We start from the raw sequence: 18,783 nt of genomic DNA on the forward strand, positions 1-18,783 counted from the left end.
TTGACAATTGGCAATGAAACTAATGGTGAGAGAAGGACTTTACTCCAAATCCGAGTGGTATATTTGTTGGGTCAGTGAATCAAATAATTAAAGTGGTGCCTTTGGGTCCTTATAGCGAGCTGGAGAATTGAAGCATTGATGATGGTTTGGTGTAATAGTGACTCAGTCAGTATTCAGACTTGCCTAGAAGGCTGTTTTCACATCCGTCTGCTAAAAGTGGAAAGTTTTTCTGTGCTCACCTTAGATCTGAGTTGAAGAGTTGTGTAGCCATGAGCAAGATTTGTGACATAATAACAATTTGGTCCAGGTCCAGTATGCAACTTACCCAAGAGCAATGTGGAAACTTGAAGCCACCAGTGCACAAACACTGAGAATGGACTTTACAGTGAAGTAGGAGACAACTTTTGTCCAACAGTTAAACTTTTGAAATGAAAAATGATATATTCATATTCATAGATTCTGGATTTTTCAGTGAGGGAGGAGTAGTTATCAGCTGATATAGATTGAACATCATACCCCCTGCCTCTTTATGCCTTGCTGTTACACAAGAAACAGTGCGCTGTCACGGCCAAATGGAGCAGCAGTGATGTCACAGTGTACTGACCCCCCCCCCCCCCGTCCCCCGTCCCCTCCTCAGAGTACACTTTTACCTCACTGAAGCAAGGCGAGAAGTTCAACCCCTGGAGGTCGGTAAAAAATATGATTTGTGGCTGATGTTAAGTTGCTCTGTAAGTTCTTCCAACAATCATAAATCATGTTTACAATGTTTTCTCACGTGGAAAGATTAGGTTTGTTTCACAGCATCTCAGAGCCAGGATGACTCATTTTCCGGTTTCGTTCAAGCAAATGTCTTCACGCCTCCTTTCCTTATCACACCTCACCTTGGAAAAATCCTTAGTGAGGCTGAAGTCTAACTCTGCTGAAGGTTGCTCTTATTCTCCTCAACATTTGAATCCTGATGAAATGCTTAGCTCACATAGAGGAAGAAAACAATAAGGTTATGACCAGTAATCAATCAGTCCTGTTTTACCCACTCCCAATTACATTACATCTTCATCAGGTCAGCTGTAATTGAATTACATGAACATTATGCAAGCTGTTAACTAATTACATTAGAGACCTGAGCATCTCTTGTGATTTCCATCGTGACGACGGTGCAAATTCAGGTCTTAGTTGTCCTTGCCTGTGTCTTGAGGGGAGAGCACGTTGAGATATATTGATTTTAGTTTTCCAGACATGACACATCATTATTCCTCTTCATTAAAGTTTAATTTATACCAGGTCATCCGTGACTTAATCACATCACAACTAATGTCATGTAGGAATACTTAGGGCGTTTAATTGTTCTTTATGTGTGTATGCGTTTGTGTATGTATGAGTCATCACATGACCTCGCAAGGCCTGTGAGATGTAGGTCAGAGTATGTGCTGTTGGGCCTGTGACTTACCCATTAAACTCTGTGGCCCTAAATTAAATGTGGCAACATGTAGCCCTGTGGATTCACAGGGAGTTTCATATCGCAGTCTGGTTGAGTAAAGCTTTCCTTACATATGTGTGTTGCTGTTTCAGCTCTGCTGGCGTTGCGTGGGAAGCCCCGGTTTAAATTTAGCACGGCGGCATATAGGCTCATGAGCTGTACACGGACCAGTATGCAGCGTCAGTGCGTCATCTTGGATCGATTCCAGATTCACAAATCACTTCTGCTCCGCTCCTATAACTTGAACCTCCTCCTTTAGAGTTGTGGTTCAAATTTCAGCAACAGATACGTTCTTAATTTAATTGTTATCTGTGTTTTCCACTTTCGATTTTATGTAGAAACAACTAAATACATGTCAGGAACATATACAGTACATAAAAGTCCACACCCATCATCCTAGCTAACCATCATAAAAAATTTAAAAGCATCAGCTCCGTCTGCTTCAGTGGAGCTGCTCGGTGACTAGCAGGTCAGACTGCAGTTGTACTGAGCAGCTGCCAGGTGATAATATGTGTATCTGTGTAGTCAGAGCACAGTTCTCAGTGAAACTTCCCTGAATAAATAAAGTGTATTTATTGTTTGTACATTAGATATAGTCTAGTAAGGAAAAATATAGTAATTTGCCATATCACATCAAGCCAAACATGCAGGATTGAAAGTTGTGCAATCAGGACAACATCATACTTGGCATTTATGTATTTTTTAGTTGCACTAGCAGCATGGCAGTGTCACTCCACCACTTTGGTCCAGACTGAAATATCTCAAACACTATTGGATGGATTGTCATGAAATTTTGTGCAGATGTTCATCGTCTCCACACGATTAATCCTAATGTCTTTTTCCTCAAGCACCAATCATGAGGTTGACATTTGTGGTTCAGACTGAAATATCTTAATGATATTGGGTGGATCAGCTGTGAAATTTGCCAAAGGTATTCAAGGACCCTAGAGGAAAAAATGTATTGTAATTTCCTGACTTTTAATCAGGTAAACATTTCATTTTGGTCCAATACTTTGATTTATGACCATATACCTGCAAAACATATGACACCCCCCTCAGCTGTACTTTGTGTTGCATTCACAGAGGTACAGTTTTAAAAGTGGCAGTTCAAAAGCCTCAGTTACACTTAGTGGTGAAATGTTTACTTGTAAACAGAGATTGTTTCTTTGCCCTTTTTTGTTTCTCTCTCTCTCTCTCTCTCTCTCTCTCTCTCTCTCTCACACACACACACACACACACACAAACACAATAAGCCACGCCGCCTTGTAAACTCAGTGCTGTAGTCACAAACAGTCTTTCCTCCGTCCTTCTTTCACATTCAGTTACTGCTAAATGGGAAGGTCTGAGCTAAACACACATGCACAAACACAGACACAGAGCACTCCATTTCATCATCTGCGGTTGCCATGGTGACCGGGTGCATTTGGGGGGAAGTGAGTGTGTCCCTGGTGTTTGCCTGCTTCTCTGATTTGAAATGTGTGTGTGTGTGTGTGTGAGAAGATCTTTTAACCTTATCGTTCTGAATCTTGTCTGACGATCTTATTTCTTTGACAAGGAGCAGAGAGGAGTGATGAAGGGAAGAACAGAGGTGAGAAGTGAAGGGAAGAGGAGCAGAGAGGAGAGTGATAGATTGACAGAAGTGAAAGAAGAAGGTGTTGGGTGTTCCATGTTGGAAATGCACTTAAATCTGAGAAGAAATCAGATTAAGATGCAGGGATTCATCTTCAAATTAAGCACATAAGTATATGTGTTTGTTTATTTGTAGAATGCCGGATGGAGTCTAATGATACCAGAGAGGAAGCAATTACTGACGTAATTAACATTAACAACACAGTATCTCACTGTGGAGGACAGACACAGGACAAAAAGAACATCAAGTTGTTCAACAAGTTTCACTAAACTCACATGAAATATGTAACAGTGAATTGTGATTGTTCTGATTGTGTGTGAACGGGCCAAATCAATAACCCTGAATTATTACAATTTTAAAAATTGAATTGATTGATTGATCAAGCCATATGATATTAAATGATTAAGTAAAAATTAAATTAAATGCATTAATTAAGTAATTGAAGTAGTTGAATTAAATGATTACATCTAATCAAATGAAATAATTCAAGAAATGTTAATTAGATGACACATAACTATTATATAATTTAAAGTAAGTTACATTTTTAAAAAAATTACCAGACGCTGATCCTAATATATATAAATCAAAATCAAGCAATGAAGATTTTAAGTAATTGCAGAAAAAAAATAGACTTTATCTAATAACAACCTCAGCTTACAGTATTCTTGTTTGTTACATATTGTACTGAACGGCAAAGGAACACTGTGTAATGTCTTTATAACTCGGTCCAGTCACATGAAAATATTAAATATTCTTTTTCTAACTGGACTATTACAGATTCCATTAGACTATTTTTCACTGTGGAAACACTGAATATGCAAAGCAGCGACAGAAATCTGTCATTTGTGACAAATGCACTTTGCAGCTGTTCGCTAGTTTAAACCGTTTTCTGCTCTGCGGATCACTGATTGCCACCAGCGTGTCTCAAGCTGATTAGAGCTGCTGCTGCTTTCCGAAACGTCAAAATCATTACATAGAGAATACCTTTCTGCAGTTTTCAGTCCCGTGTTGCTGCTGGAAAAACTGTACATTAAATCAAATCTGAAGGAAAACCAGAGAAGGTCTAAACTTGTCTGTCTGTCCATACACTTTACACTGGCAGATCTACAAACAGTAAGTGACATTTTACTTTCTTTAAAGAGGAACTTCACCACTCTGAATATGATGATTTCTTAAAACTAGGTCACCTATATAGTAGAAATGTGCAATTATTTTTTTAAATTGATGCCCTATGACAGGATAAAACTGAGAAAAAGGCTGTAGATTCTCCATATCACTCTAAAGGGCAAATCCTACAACAACCAAAATGCATTGCACGCGCAGTCCCATCCAAATCTACTGATGGTGTGTTTGCAATGAAGACGTTTCCCAGCAGAGCGGCTGGTTAGCAGAGACAAGTTAGCATGAGCAGCGTTATATCTCTTTACTGAGGCTTATTTTCATTTACAAAATGCTTTTCCTCGTCAGGTTGAGTTATATCGTACCGGTGTGCAAGAATCATAACGGCACACTGGAGCTAGTCATGCTGATCAGTGCAAATTTACTGAGAGCTGCACACAAGCCAGAATGCTGCCAGTGGACAGTCAAATAACCTCCGTCTGCAGTCTCAAATTCAACTTGGTTTGGGAGACAAATGTGGACGGAGGGGTGTAAAACTGCAACCAAATGCGCTTTCTTTTATCGCTATGGACGACAAGGAACTGAGAGCTAATTTTGCTCAAGCTGGATGCAGCTGCATAAGCTACAGATAACACACAGTCGCTGATGTGCTGTTCTGTATTCAGCGTTGGCAAAGTCTGATATAATATTCTGTGAGAAAACAGAGTCAGGTTTACTAAAGTTTTCAGTTCTGTCTCCGTTCTTTCTGCTGATCCTCACCGCTCATCGAGTGATGCTGCAAAACCTCTCCGGCTGCGGCTGTAACACAGCTCCAGTGGTCGCTTTCCAACCCTTTCCACAGCATGATACTTGACCTCATAACTTACAACAGTAGCGCCACATCTTTGATACAACATAGTAAAGCTTTAAATTCACATTGAAGTTGTCCCACCTGCTCAGCAGCATGTGTGTGCGTGGCAAGACGGTAGCAAACAGTGAAATCTTCATCAGTGATGATTAAGGTTCTGTTGCTAGGTGAAGTTCTAGGTTAATACAGCTGCTGCTCAAGGACGAACTGAACATTTTGAACAATGGAAATTGCTCAGAGAAGATTAGACAGAATAAATCAGTGTGACATGAAGTATCTACGACACAAAACAAAACAAAATCTGCATCTCCTCTGTGTGGAGAGTCTTACTGTCTTTTAGCCACAAACAAAGCCTGAAGTTACAGTATTTCACAGGCTGAGTGGGGTGTATTTGTCTTTTCAGAAGAGTTTTTGCGTCTGTTGGAGCCTCAGTGCAGCTGGTGTGTGTGTGTGTGTGTGTGTAGCAGCCTGGACTCTGGTAAACATTTCTTTGTGCGTGCCCTCTGCTCATTTGCGGCTTTGGAAGTTTCTTCTACAGTGTCAACAGTTAGATAGGAGCTGATATTTGCTACAGTAATACTTAGTATGTCTGTGTGCTGCGTGGGTGGGAATGTTTGGGTACATTTGCAATTGTGTGTGTCTCACTAATAAGGACAAAATATTTGAGCAGCTTTTATGGATCTAGAAGATTTGCTGACTTCAGGGACTTTTTTTTCCCTGATTGAGGCAAAGCAGATCAAATCTTTCATCCCTGTATAAAGTAAACCAAATTTGGTTAAGACTCCATTTGCATAAAAACAGGATCAAACAGAATCAAAAATATTTCCTCAGAAATCAGTTTTGTGTTTCGTGAGGGACTGACAACAATGTGTGTTTTTAATTTGTGGTGTTTCTGCTTCTCATTCACACCCACAGACATGCCCGGTCAATAACAGCACACACAATGTGCGGTGACATTTCCCTGCAGTGTAAATTGCAGCGGATATTAACACAGAGTCAACATAAATCTCTATTTGAGGCTGGAAAGACAGATAAGAGGCTATCAGATACATCTTTGACAGACAATGAGAAGTGAAAATGAACCATCAATAAATCCTCAGCTTCCTCTTTGTTTGTCACCATTTTCCTTTAATGACAAACACACACAAGCAAAATCAAACTTTTTCACCAATTTATTATAAACCTGATATTTTCTACCCTCCAGACAATGCCATGAAAACGACCAAATAAGATATCGCTCACAGTGTAAATATAATCCTTTTAATTATTCTTTCAGTGTTATCGTGTTTTCGTGATGCAGCCACAGGGAACGTTTCAAAACTCAACCTTGTCGGTGGATTCAGTGCTTGTAGGAAACTCCGACACTCAAGAGTTGTCTGCTGACCTGCAGCTTTTTCGACGCAAGAAACTGCCAGATTCACATCACATGATTCTCCTCACAGCGTTTGCTTGTAGTGTGTTTCATTCAGTAGGTTTGATTTTCTGACGTCACAGGTCTTGAATGAATCTAGATAGACACTAAAATCTGCCTACTGGCACCTCTAAAGCTCACTAATTAACTTGTTTAGCCTGCACGCACAAAAAAGGAAAAACAAGTTTAGCAGGGAGTTATGAAACTTATGAATAATTTCTTCATCCGCCATATACATGCATTGTTTCCTGCTGTATTGTACATGGCAATTTGAATCTCATGCAGGAAAGGCGACGTAGCCGGTAACAAAGATAAACTACTGTATATAATTTAATTACAGAATGCAAACATCTTGAATTGCTATTACTGAAAAAAAATGCAGGGTCAATTCATTGTTGACTTTTGGTCTTTTTCATGGGATTTGTTGATATAAGCAAAATATAGAATATCACTGGACATATCCTGAAGTTGGGGAAGCTAATTAGGCTGTGGCTCAGAATCGGCAGTTCGATCCCCAGCTCTTCCTAACCATGTGTCAAAGTGTCCCTGAGCAAGACACTGAACCCCAAGTTGCTCCCGATGGTCAGGACAACACCTTGCATGGCAGCTTTGCCACCATTTGTATGTGAGTGGGTGAATAAGAGGCAAAAATTGTAAATCGCTTTGTCCGTTAAGGTAGGAAGTCGCTATATAAGTGCAGTCCATCTATCATGTCAAACAGAAAATGTGTGTCTGTCCATCTGGCTGCATAAAAGAATCGACTGTACGTAACTGCTTTAAAGTGCTTTAAAGTGACATAAGTCAGTGTGTGCAAAACCCTTTTTTATTCATCCACAGGAAACAAACAACCATCACTGACATTTCTTGGCACACATAAAAACAATTCAACCAAAGTTGACTTTCCTCACACACTCAGTCAGAACCTCCTCCTCCAGTGTTTAACAGTGAGAGCATCTTCACGTCCTCCGTAACAGTTTAGAACAACAGCTCAGACAAAAAGACAAACTCCTGACCCCTCTGTCACCCCGCTCACTCCTTTATTTACTCCTCTACCAGACTACAATGTAGCCTGCTGCCCACTCACACAACATAGTTCAAAAACAGCCTTTTACTGTCTGGAAATTCAACTCATTAAAAATGAAGGCTGCCCGTCAATACTCACATTTGTACTTTGGCCCACTGGTGAGCCTTTTTCACACTTAATTTATTGTGTGTTTATTTATAAAGGACTGCTGATGTGTATTGTGTGTTAGTGTTGGTCCACTGAGTCTGTGAAGAAAAATGAGCTGATTACCAGGCTGCGCGAAGAGCAGACGGCACCAACTGTGTCTGTGTCATCACTAAAGCTGATTGAATCTCCAGGTTGCTTCCACAGAGGAAACATCATTGATGTCTGCTCAGCTCACAATCGGGATCATTTATCTACATTTACACGCCGCTTTACTTTAATAGTCTTTTTAATTTCTCTCCACTGTTTTACTCTTTTTGTTTCTCTCATGATACAGTTCACATTTCTATAACTACCACTCTTTTCATGTCGCACTCTCCGCACTCAAGCGTGATTTTGCACACCGTGAATCGGTGCTTGTGTTTTAAACCCACCTGACAGCAGGTGTTTATCTCAGCAAATTAACAGAAAATGGTGCTTGAGGTAATTTGGAAAGTGGTATTTCAGTTTGTCAAGCACATTGTTTATTATACTGTGTAGTGTGTGAGGTGACAGTTTATCACAGCAGCAGGCAGCAAATTGTTGTAAATTTGTAGAACTGTAAAATGTAGTAAAATGTGAGTGAATAGGAGGGACGTGTCTACGCACAGAAGTATTCAGGAAAGTTAATGTCAAAACTTTAAAGAAATATACATATAAAAAAATGTGTAAGCAGCATTTTTATGTTGAGGAAGTTGCACTTAATTGTTACTAATTGGGATAGTTTTGATTATAACGATGCATCCTGTAAGACGATCACATGTTCTATATGTTAAGTCTAAGACTAAGACTTCAGTTTCTTAATACATTGTTTATTTGACAGGTTTTCTCACTTTGCACTCCATTAGTTTTTCTTTGTGTTTACTTCAGCGTTCAAATGTGATTTTAAATTATCATTCCTGAAGAGAGAAACAGTGATAGCTTGGATAAACTGTTTTAAATGTTGTATATAAAAAAAAATTCCAATGTCACTCTGGCTGTAATTATTCAGCTCAGTAGCTAAACAAATGCAAGTCATGTGCGCTCCTACAAGCGTTAAAAGAAGGCCGTAATTTCTGCTTTCCTTGCTGTATGACAGAGAGCGAGCATCGTTTTTCCTAATAGATTCTGTGTATCTGTATGTGGATGAGCGGAGGGAGGCGGGGGGTTTAGCTTGTTCATATTCTAGTCATGCTTGAGTCACCTTGCAGCACAGGCTCTTCACCGCAAATAATTGCTCCCTCTACCTCCCCCTCCCTCTGCATGCCCTTCAATTTCTTAAAATTATTATTGTGATAATTGCCAGCTCTCAGCCCACGGCCTCGGTGAGATGGTCTCTATTTTCAAATTCTATTATTATTAAGATGCATGTGTGTGCGGATTTGGCACTTACTGTATGCTGCTGTCGATTGAAATAGGAGGAAAAAGTGAGATCCGTGAGGTGATGAGTATAGTGAGCTGGCCAGAAATAACAAACACACACACACACGCACACACAGATATGTGTACTCGGTAAGGCAGATGGTGGCATGAACTGAGATGGAAATAGAAAGAGAAAAGAGGGTAAAAAAAGGGAAAAAAAGAAGAAGAGGATATTTGTTCTTCAGAGCAAAAGCAGAGAACAACCCTTTGGGCTTCAGAGAGTTCACAAACACACACACGCACATGCACACACGTACACACACACACACACAGAGCACACACCAGGAGCACAGGGCTGTATGTGGACACTGGCCAAGTTTAGTTGCTTTTTTGTTTTGTTTTGTTGTTTTATTCTAAAAATCTCCCCAAAGCTCAATAACAATCACAATAGTGGGTCATCTCAGTGGCTACATACAAAAATACCAATAAAACAGAAAGAAAACCAGAAATACTAACTAAAATCATACTACTAACTATAAAAACTACAAAACTTACTATGACTAGTATGCATTATATGCAAATGTCTGAATGTCAGATTGTGTGAAAATTAAAGGGATCCGCCAAAACTGTGGATCCTACATTTCCCATAATGCAGCTCTTTATTGGGGCATGTTTGTACTGCAACACAGGCTTTCTGTTAAAAACGTGAAGTCTCAAGCTAAAAAACATCATCAGGCTTATTTTCCAGGACTCAAAGATGGCGCCTGTTCACTTGAGTGAAAATTCATTGTAAGCCCAAAAAGTTTTCTAGCTTCTGTGTTTTGCGGCCCACTGGATATGGGCAGTAGTGTTTCTCCCGCTGGCCTCGCCCCTTAGTTCCTGCTCGGCCCACAGACTTTACACTGGGATGACGTATCCAGCTCTCTTAACACATCCATATTATTATCTCAGACTTTAGAAATGTCCTTCCAGAGCCACAGAAGACATTATACAACTGTTCTCACAGGCTGAGAATTACTCCTCATATTGTAGTAAACAACAAACTGACCTGCATGTGTAAAATCGGTGAAATGCCCCCTTTTTTGTGCTTGGACTTCCTCATTTTTCCTGCCTGACTGAACCTAACTGGCTTATTGATCCCAGACTCAGCTCGCTGACATGATAGATATATTGGAGGGGAATGATGATACACAACCGTGGGAAAGAGGTGTAAAGGAGAACTTGTCTGCTGTTCGTACTGTGCAGAAAACAAGAAGATGGTATGTTGTTCAAGCTTAAATTGACAGTGAAGGACTTGAAATATTCCCCCAAGTACTTAAGTATATACTCAGACAGTTTTTGCTCTCAAGAAGAAGATATCATCCTCCTGTCACAGGTCCTATAAATATTCAGCACTAGTATCATGGATGATTTCCGTTCATGATGAGACACAGCAGGTATGAGAGACTGACAACTTGCATGAGACGAGCTAATTAGAGTTGGGATAGCAGCTCCCTACATCCATTAGTCACATATTAATTAAATTAGTATACTGGTGTACATTTCCAGATTAGGGGAACCAATTCAGTATCTACGGTAGTAAACAGTTTTGTGGCCTCAGGCTCAATCAGCCCACTAAATTAAATGAAAGTTATTGAGATATACAATTCTTGATGTTCAAATGAAGACATTTTCCAAGTGGAGAGCGTTCCTGCCACATGAAATCTGTTGTAATTTTGCTGCCAATTCCTCCGTATGACGTTAATTCAGCAGATAAAGGTGTGACTCAGGGACAGCTGAAGATCAAACTCCAAGAGGACGAGTGTAAAATGAGTCAATCATGTTGGACAGGTGATTACAAATGTGCCCTTCACCCATCCATCCACCCATCAGCCCTGTCTCTTCTTGGCAAGCTGTTAATGCTCGGCGAGTAGTTATGAATCACGTTGAATCTGCACCATCACAGCACTATATCACACTGTACAGATCAGCTGATGACTAATCACAGTATCAGCTATGCGGCGTTACTCAGTGCAGTTCAACAGATTCTCACATTAGGAGGGAAGCTGTGAAACAACAGAGCTGGCAGGGTCTCACACCCTGGTGACCTCGTTTCACGAGAGCTCAAACTGACTTCATATATTTAAAGGTAATGTTGATGTTGGAAAGCTAAAATACCAAAAAAAAAAAAAAACAGCAGAGCGTCAGTTCAGTCTCTCTGCTGCCATTGAGACAGATGTGAGGCTTCCTTCACTGCGTCTGCTTTAAACCTCCTGAATGTCAGCAGAGGGAAGGTCATTATCGTTTGTCAAATGTCTCATTATTATGCTGAATTGAAATCATTTCTGCATTAACTAACTGTCCACCCATCTGCCTCCTGCTGTTCGTTAGGAGTCATGACTTTGCTTACAGATGCTTTTAGTCTTTTCTGGCTGATACAGTACGGACTCCACGTGCCGGCAAGAATGATAAGGTCTAATGCAACAGTGACAATCACGCACAGTCTGTCCTGAGACGAGGTCTAATCAGGTAAAGTGAATCATCTGTTTATGAAGGGGCCTTTGTACATTCAGACCTCTGCTCTGATTGAAGTTGAGCAGAATTACTGTGTGTCAACAAAGTCCATATACAATAAAAATTAATAGTGTGTGGTGTAATAGAAGAGTAAAAATTATGTCACCCAAGCAGTCTGTGTCCACCCACACAGTCTTTAAGAGGCCTAATCAGGCACGTGTGTGGGAAGGGCTTCATAGCTTTGCAAAGGTTAACAAAAGAGCACCAAAGGTTCAACTCTTAAAGACTCCAGCTGGTATTTTTTATATAGTTTCTATGTTGCAAGTGCCATAAAAAGCCCCAAAAACCAACAAGGTGTTAATTCGTCTCTCGGTACTTTTTCAACTTGCTGGTCAAGCCTGTTCACTCCTACTGAAGATGTAATTCTTTAAAAACACATCACAAATGTATTTTAATGTTGAAAAAAGGGATGAATATTTCTCTTTAACAGCTGCACACTGTCGTTTTTAGCAAACAGGTGTAAATAGTGCGTTTGTTGGGGGACTATTTCAGCCACAGATTTGGTGCAACGGTGAGTATTTATGGCAGTAAGAAGGTGTGTGTGGGATTGACTCAAATAAACTACAACACCCATGTTCATAGTAATAAAGCAACATGTCACCCAGTGCAACGCTATGGTTACTGATATGTTTATCATAGTTTATTGACAATGATGGTGTGGCATAGTGGAGTTAAGAGGATTTTACTACAGGCAATACTTGTTAGTAGGATCAATTCATTGCTGTTTTTTGTCTTTTCATGGGATTTTTGCATCTAAATAAGAAAAAAAATATAATATTATCAGACTTTTAAAAAAATTTAACATCTATTGATTTTTTTTAGAAGCAGTGGGTTTTAAATTCTTGATGAACATGTTGAAATGTATAATTTGAACTGCTATTATTCACACTGCCAGCATTCAAATACTGCACATTTAAGTTAAGGCTTATAAAACAGTTCTTTTTTAAATAACGCCTGATGAATTTAAAGTCTTGCCTTTCCCCCCACAAAATGGATATGACATTTTAGAAAGAAACTTTTCCATAATAATTGGTGTTTGGCATTTAGGTTTCACGTTTAGAGAAACATAATAACAAATAATAATGCAGTCCTGTTGGACACTGTTCAATAACATTTCTTCATGAGCCTTATAATATTGAGTTGAAGATCTTTTGCAATGTATAGCAACCTTAAAATAATGTCCTTCTTGATATAAACATAGATATACTACACATAAACACACACAATCTGCACATACATGAACACTCACACTGGAATCAGGAGACAGAGAAGGATATTGGTTTTGAATCTCATATCCTGGTTTTATTGTTCAAACATGGCAGAACAAGATATACAACACGGTACAAACAACGCAGCCACACGTTCCGACATACACACGGACCAATGGAAAGACAAACAGAAAAGACACACACACACACACACACACAGCTCCTAGTCGTCATGATTGATAGAGACAAGAATTTCTCTGGGGAACCACTGATCAAACATCCCACAGACACACTGTGTGAACTCACACACACACACACACACACATACACACACTCTCTCACAGACAGATGAACACACTAACCATACAGGCCAACAGGACAACTTGTGTATTAAAGGGGATTTTAAGGAGATTAAGGATCCGGTGACAGTAAAAGATCAAAACGAAAATGTTCAAAGTCCACCTTAAAACAGAATTCACCTTTGTTATTGACATTTCAATGAGCCCACAGTGGCAGCACTTAAGTGGGTTTCACAGGGATGAGAGCACATCTGTTCGCACTAGAGGGAAACAAACCTCATGAGGCTGAAAATCTGAGTCTCTGTGTCTCTGTTCATGTACACAGAAACTCATTTAACTTATATCAGAAATAACATAAATTCTGTTATATGGTGGATGTTTTTTTTTTTTACATTTAACTCAAGAATCCAACTCTTTAGCCGCAGGATAACATTTAAGAGACTTTGGCAAAATCTCACAGCACAATGAGCCATCATCACTCAAATCAGCCACGTTGGCTAAAAAAATGTCACCTATGCATTGTCACCATGAGCACTTACAGGAAAACAAAAATCACATCAAACTGTTTCTTAGTGACTGAAGGCCACTTTGTACAGAGGTGATTGGATTTTAACAGCTTGTATATATTTAACCTGCTCTCTGAAAATTGAAACAAAAAGACAAATAAAAACAGAAATTCAGAATTTTGTGCTTTTTTTTTCACCTTCAAATGCAGAATGAGTGTTCTTACTCTCATTTCAAATTAATGTTTTTTTTCACATAAAATTCATTTCTCAAACAGGGAAGCCATTCAGCTTCAACAGCAAAGCAAATAAATAGTTTAAAAAAAAAGGAAAAAAAAGGATAAAATAACATTTAATTTCAGCGTAAACCAATCACCTTCATCAGCTGTATCATCATCTTGCTGTCAGTTGAAAACCTCATCTTCAGGAAGTCACGTTTTTTTTTTTTTTTTTTTAACAAATCCAGACAATCTCCCTTAATTTCACAATGATGCCCGTGTGTTTAGTGAATGGCTTGAATAGATGTATGAGCTGTGGGGTCAAACCCAGTGCACAAAAGGCCAATTTCATTTTCAAGTTTGACAAAAAAAAAAAAAAGAAGAAGAAGAAGAAGAAGAAAAAAAAAAAAGATGGAAGACACTGAAATTAAGAGCCGGAGGGTTTTCAGCCGACAGCAGCGATTGTCTTAAGTTAACCTCCCCGACATCAGCATCACCATCCGAATGACAGCGTCCGCCGTCGGCTTGGCTTTAACTGCTCTTACATGTACAGTACAACTAGTCAGCATAAATACTCCCAATAAACACTGAGCCTGTTGCAGACTTTAAGACGACTGTACAGAAAACCCACAGAATTAATGAATGGATCATCTGTGCGGTCTGCTGCTGCTGCTGCTTTAAATTCAATTCACAGAAGAAAAGTGACATTATGTGGAAAACTTAATAATTATTAAAGTACATTTATGCATGATCAGACAGGAAGCTTAGTGATTAATTTAATGCCTGTGTCTTACAGCAAAAACAGCCAGTCATGAAAAAATCTGTTTTCAATGAGACGTTAATGGAGTTTTCGGCATTAATGGAGTAAAACTGCGTTCTTGGCAGCTCATAGTGTATTGTAGCAGTGTTATTATACTTTTAGTATCCCCAATTTAGTGTCTGACATCTCTTGTAAAGTTAGTGTTATTAGTGGAGATAAAGTCATGTGATAAAGGGAAACCAAACTTATGCACAGTCAGTATGTGCAGGGTGTCTCCCAGTGAGTGTTTGTGGACCCAAACAAAAAGCTGGTATCACTTAGTTTCTATTTCAAAAAAATTAATTCAGAGCTTATCATTGAATTTATCTTAATTTGATGATTGTCTCAGTGCTGCCTCTATAGGACACACTTGGTTAATACAACAGTAATATACGATACTTAAAGCGTTGCTGGGGCCAGATCACTTTCTATAAATGTAGAAAACAGGCAGAACTGCAGTTTGGCATGCAGACAGACATCTTATGAAAAAAGTTAAATAAATTCCTGGAAGTTACCTGAAGTGAATGAACTGAAAGTGCTTTGAACCCAAACTCGCTGCAAATAACAACCGGTAGAACGAAAATTCACACAGACCGAGTCCAACACACTGTAGTTCATACTGAAGTCTGAAGAATCCAACCAGTCACGACTCAGACTCGGGCATTTAAACCAGCTCTTTTCATCTGATGAGTAATCTTTTGTGGATGATGACAGCGCTGGTTTGCCCAAATAAAACATATGCTCAAAGAGAAGTACGAATTTTCTTCACCTGAAACATCTAAGTCAAGGAGAAAGGACATTTTTCTTTTTTTTTGTTTTTTTACCTCGAGGATAAACCAAACAGTAAATCAAATTCTCTACAAAACATTATATATCAGTTACTCTAAAAGGGCAGTTTGTAAGTGACAGGTCACAGTGAACCCTACGTGTGTCTCTAGAGGAGTGCTTCACATATGTTTTCTGGGTTTGACGTGCAAACACAGACCCACAGCTGAGTGAGGACCGAGGGACGTGTCCTGGGATCCTCGAATACCAGAGTTTGTGGGTTAACTAGCAGGCTTAGCTAGCTGGCCTTATTTGGGATGGTCGCCTAGCGTTGATCTCAAGCTACATTTTTTTTTATTTAACTAGCACTGTGTCAAGCTAGGTTAGGTGGGCAGATAGCTAGCATGACTGGCTAGCTAGTCAGCATACTGGGCTGACTGGTTGGCTGGTTCAGGCTTTGAGCCCAGGGCTTACTGACTCTTCTCATGGTTTAGCCAGGCCTGGCTGATGTTTTCTGGGCGGCTGGTTTGTCAGTCTTCAGTGCCTCAGTCCGATGATGTCACTTCCTGTTGTCTGTGGTGGAATTAGCTGTAGTGTCCGTATTTGTTGCTTCAGTGTTTCCGGGGGGCTGCATTGCTGTGGCGTTAGGCCCGCCCCCATTTTGAAGTGTTTCCTGTTTGTATTGTTGCAAGGCGCGATTGACAGCGTCTTCGACCAATCGCTTGCTGACCCTCAGTAGCTCTGCCTCATCGGGCTCAGACCGGCGACGCCCACCTGAGTAGAAGAAGCACAACAAAAGCAAATATTATATACATTATCATATTCAACACATCGATACATCTGTACATCATCACTCACGAATACAACACACCGAAAACTTAGTTTATGTAACAAAACAAAACAAAAACCTTCCAAAAACAACCAAAGACCCAAGAGATCAGATCTAGCACGATTAGTAGCCTAGACGTTCTCAATATCTCTTCTTTAAACTTGCATTAATTCACTTTTTGGCCACTTGGGGGCAACGCAACAAGTTGTAAACACAACACTAACATTATAAAATGTTTTAGCAAACAGTTGCTTATTTATACATTCAGCAAACACTGAGAAACGTTAGCATTCATTTGGAGTCGTGTTTCCGACCATATGATGAATACATGCCCATTATCAAATCTCCTTTTAGCTTTGTTTTGGTCACCACCGACTCCCGAGGGAAATATCTGACTCTTTTGCTGTTAAATGCTCCACAATGTTCACCAGCTAGTCACTAACTTTGTCTTCTGTTTGATGTTGGCCAGTGTACAGTCAGTTTATCTGAGCTTTTTGCTGAAAAACAGCTGCCTGCTGCGGCAGTCAAGTTATGGGCCATAAAGCCAAAAAAAACAAGCTAAACTGCAGGAAACAGCGGGATTGTTGACAATTCTGTGCTTGTTATTACAAGTGACCTCTTTCACATTACACATGACCATTTGACCCATTGTTCACAGGGAAAACGATTAGCTGCTTTAGCAGCTTTAAAGTAAATGAAGCAATATGAGCCTAGAATAACACTCTGAGATATTATCTACATTTAATATCATACCTAATTAATCATTTGAGTACATTTATTCATTTGGGGCTTTTAGTGACATCTTCTTTAGTGACACAGTCTTTTAAAATGAGCTGGAAATTTGTTCTTTTAGGAGCTTTAAATCAAAGTACAGCTTTGTTGTGTTACAGTGAATTGATGCCCTTTTCACTTCCTTTCAAGAGCTTAGACGATACATATGAGTACAATTTTCAGTCTGTCTTCAAAGGAACAATAATCCATTTCCAACAATATACATACATTTTGAAGTCAAACCCTATTATCCAACCGATGATTTCTCACTGTGTTCGTGCGCAGCCTGGGTGGTTGTGCTCTGCTGTATGCGACGGGGATGACACATTCAAATTCTTAACTATAGTGACCTTTAACGACATAAAGACCAGTGTGGATTTGACTGCAGCTCTAAGCCTCTTCCTGTGGTGTTTGGGTGTCTTTTTTTATATGATAGCAGGGCTGATTTCATTCTTATTCCAGTACATTCAAGATGAAAACAGAAAATAATGATTAATCTGACATTGATAAATGCAGATATTCATTCACTGATCACAGACTCTAGCAACAATAGATTAGATGTGATGGCAATAGACAAGATGTGACAGTTATCTAGTTGATAATAACAGATGAGGTAGACGACATCTCTCAACTCTTCTATATATGAATTTTGAATTCAATCTACCTCCTGGAGGGAGACATACAAAGCTCTTTTACTTTTGCTACAGACAAAATGGCAGTGGCATAGACGGGGAGTCACACAGACATAAAGCCAGTTAGAAAAAAAAAAAAAAAGTAGGGCAGAAAGTCAATAATTCATGTAGAAAGACAGTTAGATGTGCAGGCAGTAAGATAGACAGCCCACACTGAGCCATTCAGAGAGAGGGAGAGAGAGTAATATAGAATCACTCAACCGTCCAGTCTGTCTGACACACACAAGATTACTGCAGCGGTTGGAAAAAAAAACACTGTAGCCACCTCGACATTTCATACCATGGCCGAGCACAAAATCCCTCATCTTCCATACCGCAAACATCCTGCTGAGCTCATAGGTTTGTTTACATCTGAAAGTAACGTGGCGCTCTATTATTCATTATACAGGGAGGCAGCAGATACAGTAGGAGTGAGACAGAAAGTGAGGATGATAAAGGTTTTGCTGTGGTCAGAATCAAACCCTGTGTCACTTCCTGTTTTTTCATTTTATTTTGTGGTTTTGTTTATCAGTTTTTTTGGGTTTTTTTTTTTTTACATATTAACTTTTTTCCTTAAAAAAACAGTGAAAAATACATTTTCTAATTTCTAATACTGTGTCCCTGTGTTAATTGTTCAGTTACCTCTTGTTACAAGATCCATTTTAACAAAAAAATCTGAGTATTTTTAGATTTTCTTCTCATTCTGTTACATGTTATAGTATTTTTGATGACTCGTATTGAAAATCGGGGGCGTATACATAAATTATTACAATTAAATGTGATTTGGGGCGACTAGCTAACCCCACCGCTCATATCAACCTGCACTTGCCCGTTAGCTCATGAGTCATAGTTATTCACTTCTCCTTCGTCCTCCTCCTCTTGATATATGCAGATTGAGGGAGGTGTGGGTGGACACAGGAGAAGAACTCTTTAAGTCCCCTTCCACTTAAAAAAAGTATGTGTGACATACAGTATGTCATCAGTACGGCTACAATCCGTGTCGACTTGATTCCCCTTTCATCGTCTGGGCGTTCTGCTGGGTTGACAGTCCCTGTCACGAGTATGTATCACCGCAACGTTTCACCACCGCTACCAGATTGTTCTGTTGACACCAGGCATTATGTATTCATGTTAT

The 18,783-nt window shown here is 39.5% G+C and overlaps 1 protein-coding gene across 2 annotated transcripts in view; it reads right to left on the reverse strand.

Annotated features, from left to right (window-relative positions):
- Nucleotides 1–12,871: 12,871 nt before the first annotated feature.
- LOC121882573 (A-kinase anchor protein 7-like) overlaps nt 12,872–18,783 on the reverse strand; it is a 43,614-nt gene continuing 37,702 nt past the window's right edge. For both annotated transcript variants that reach the window (XM_042390919.1, XM_042390918.1), the window contains one exon: nt 12,872–16,151. In XM_042390919.1, the coding sequence (XP_042246853.1) occupies nt 15,937–16,151 (215 nt within the window). In that variant the 3' untranslated portion in view covers nt 12,872–15,936. The remainder of the gene's footprint in view (nt 16,152–18,783) is intronic.

Source organism: Thunnus maccoyii, chromosome 17 (assembly GCF_910596095.1).
Source record: "Thunnus maccoyii chromosome 17, fThuMac1.1, whole genome shotgun sequence".
In the NCBI taxonomy this organism is placed as follows: domain Eukaryota; kingdom Metazoa; phylum Chordata; class Actinopteri; order Scombriformes; family Scombridae; genus Thunnus; species Thunnus maccoyii.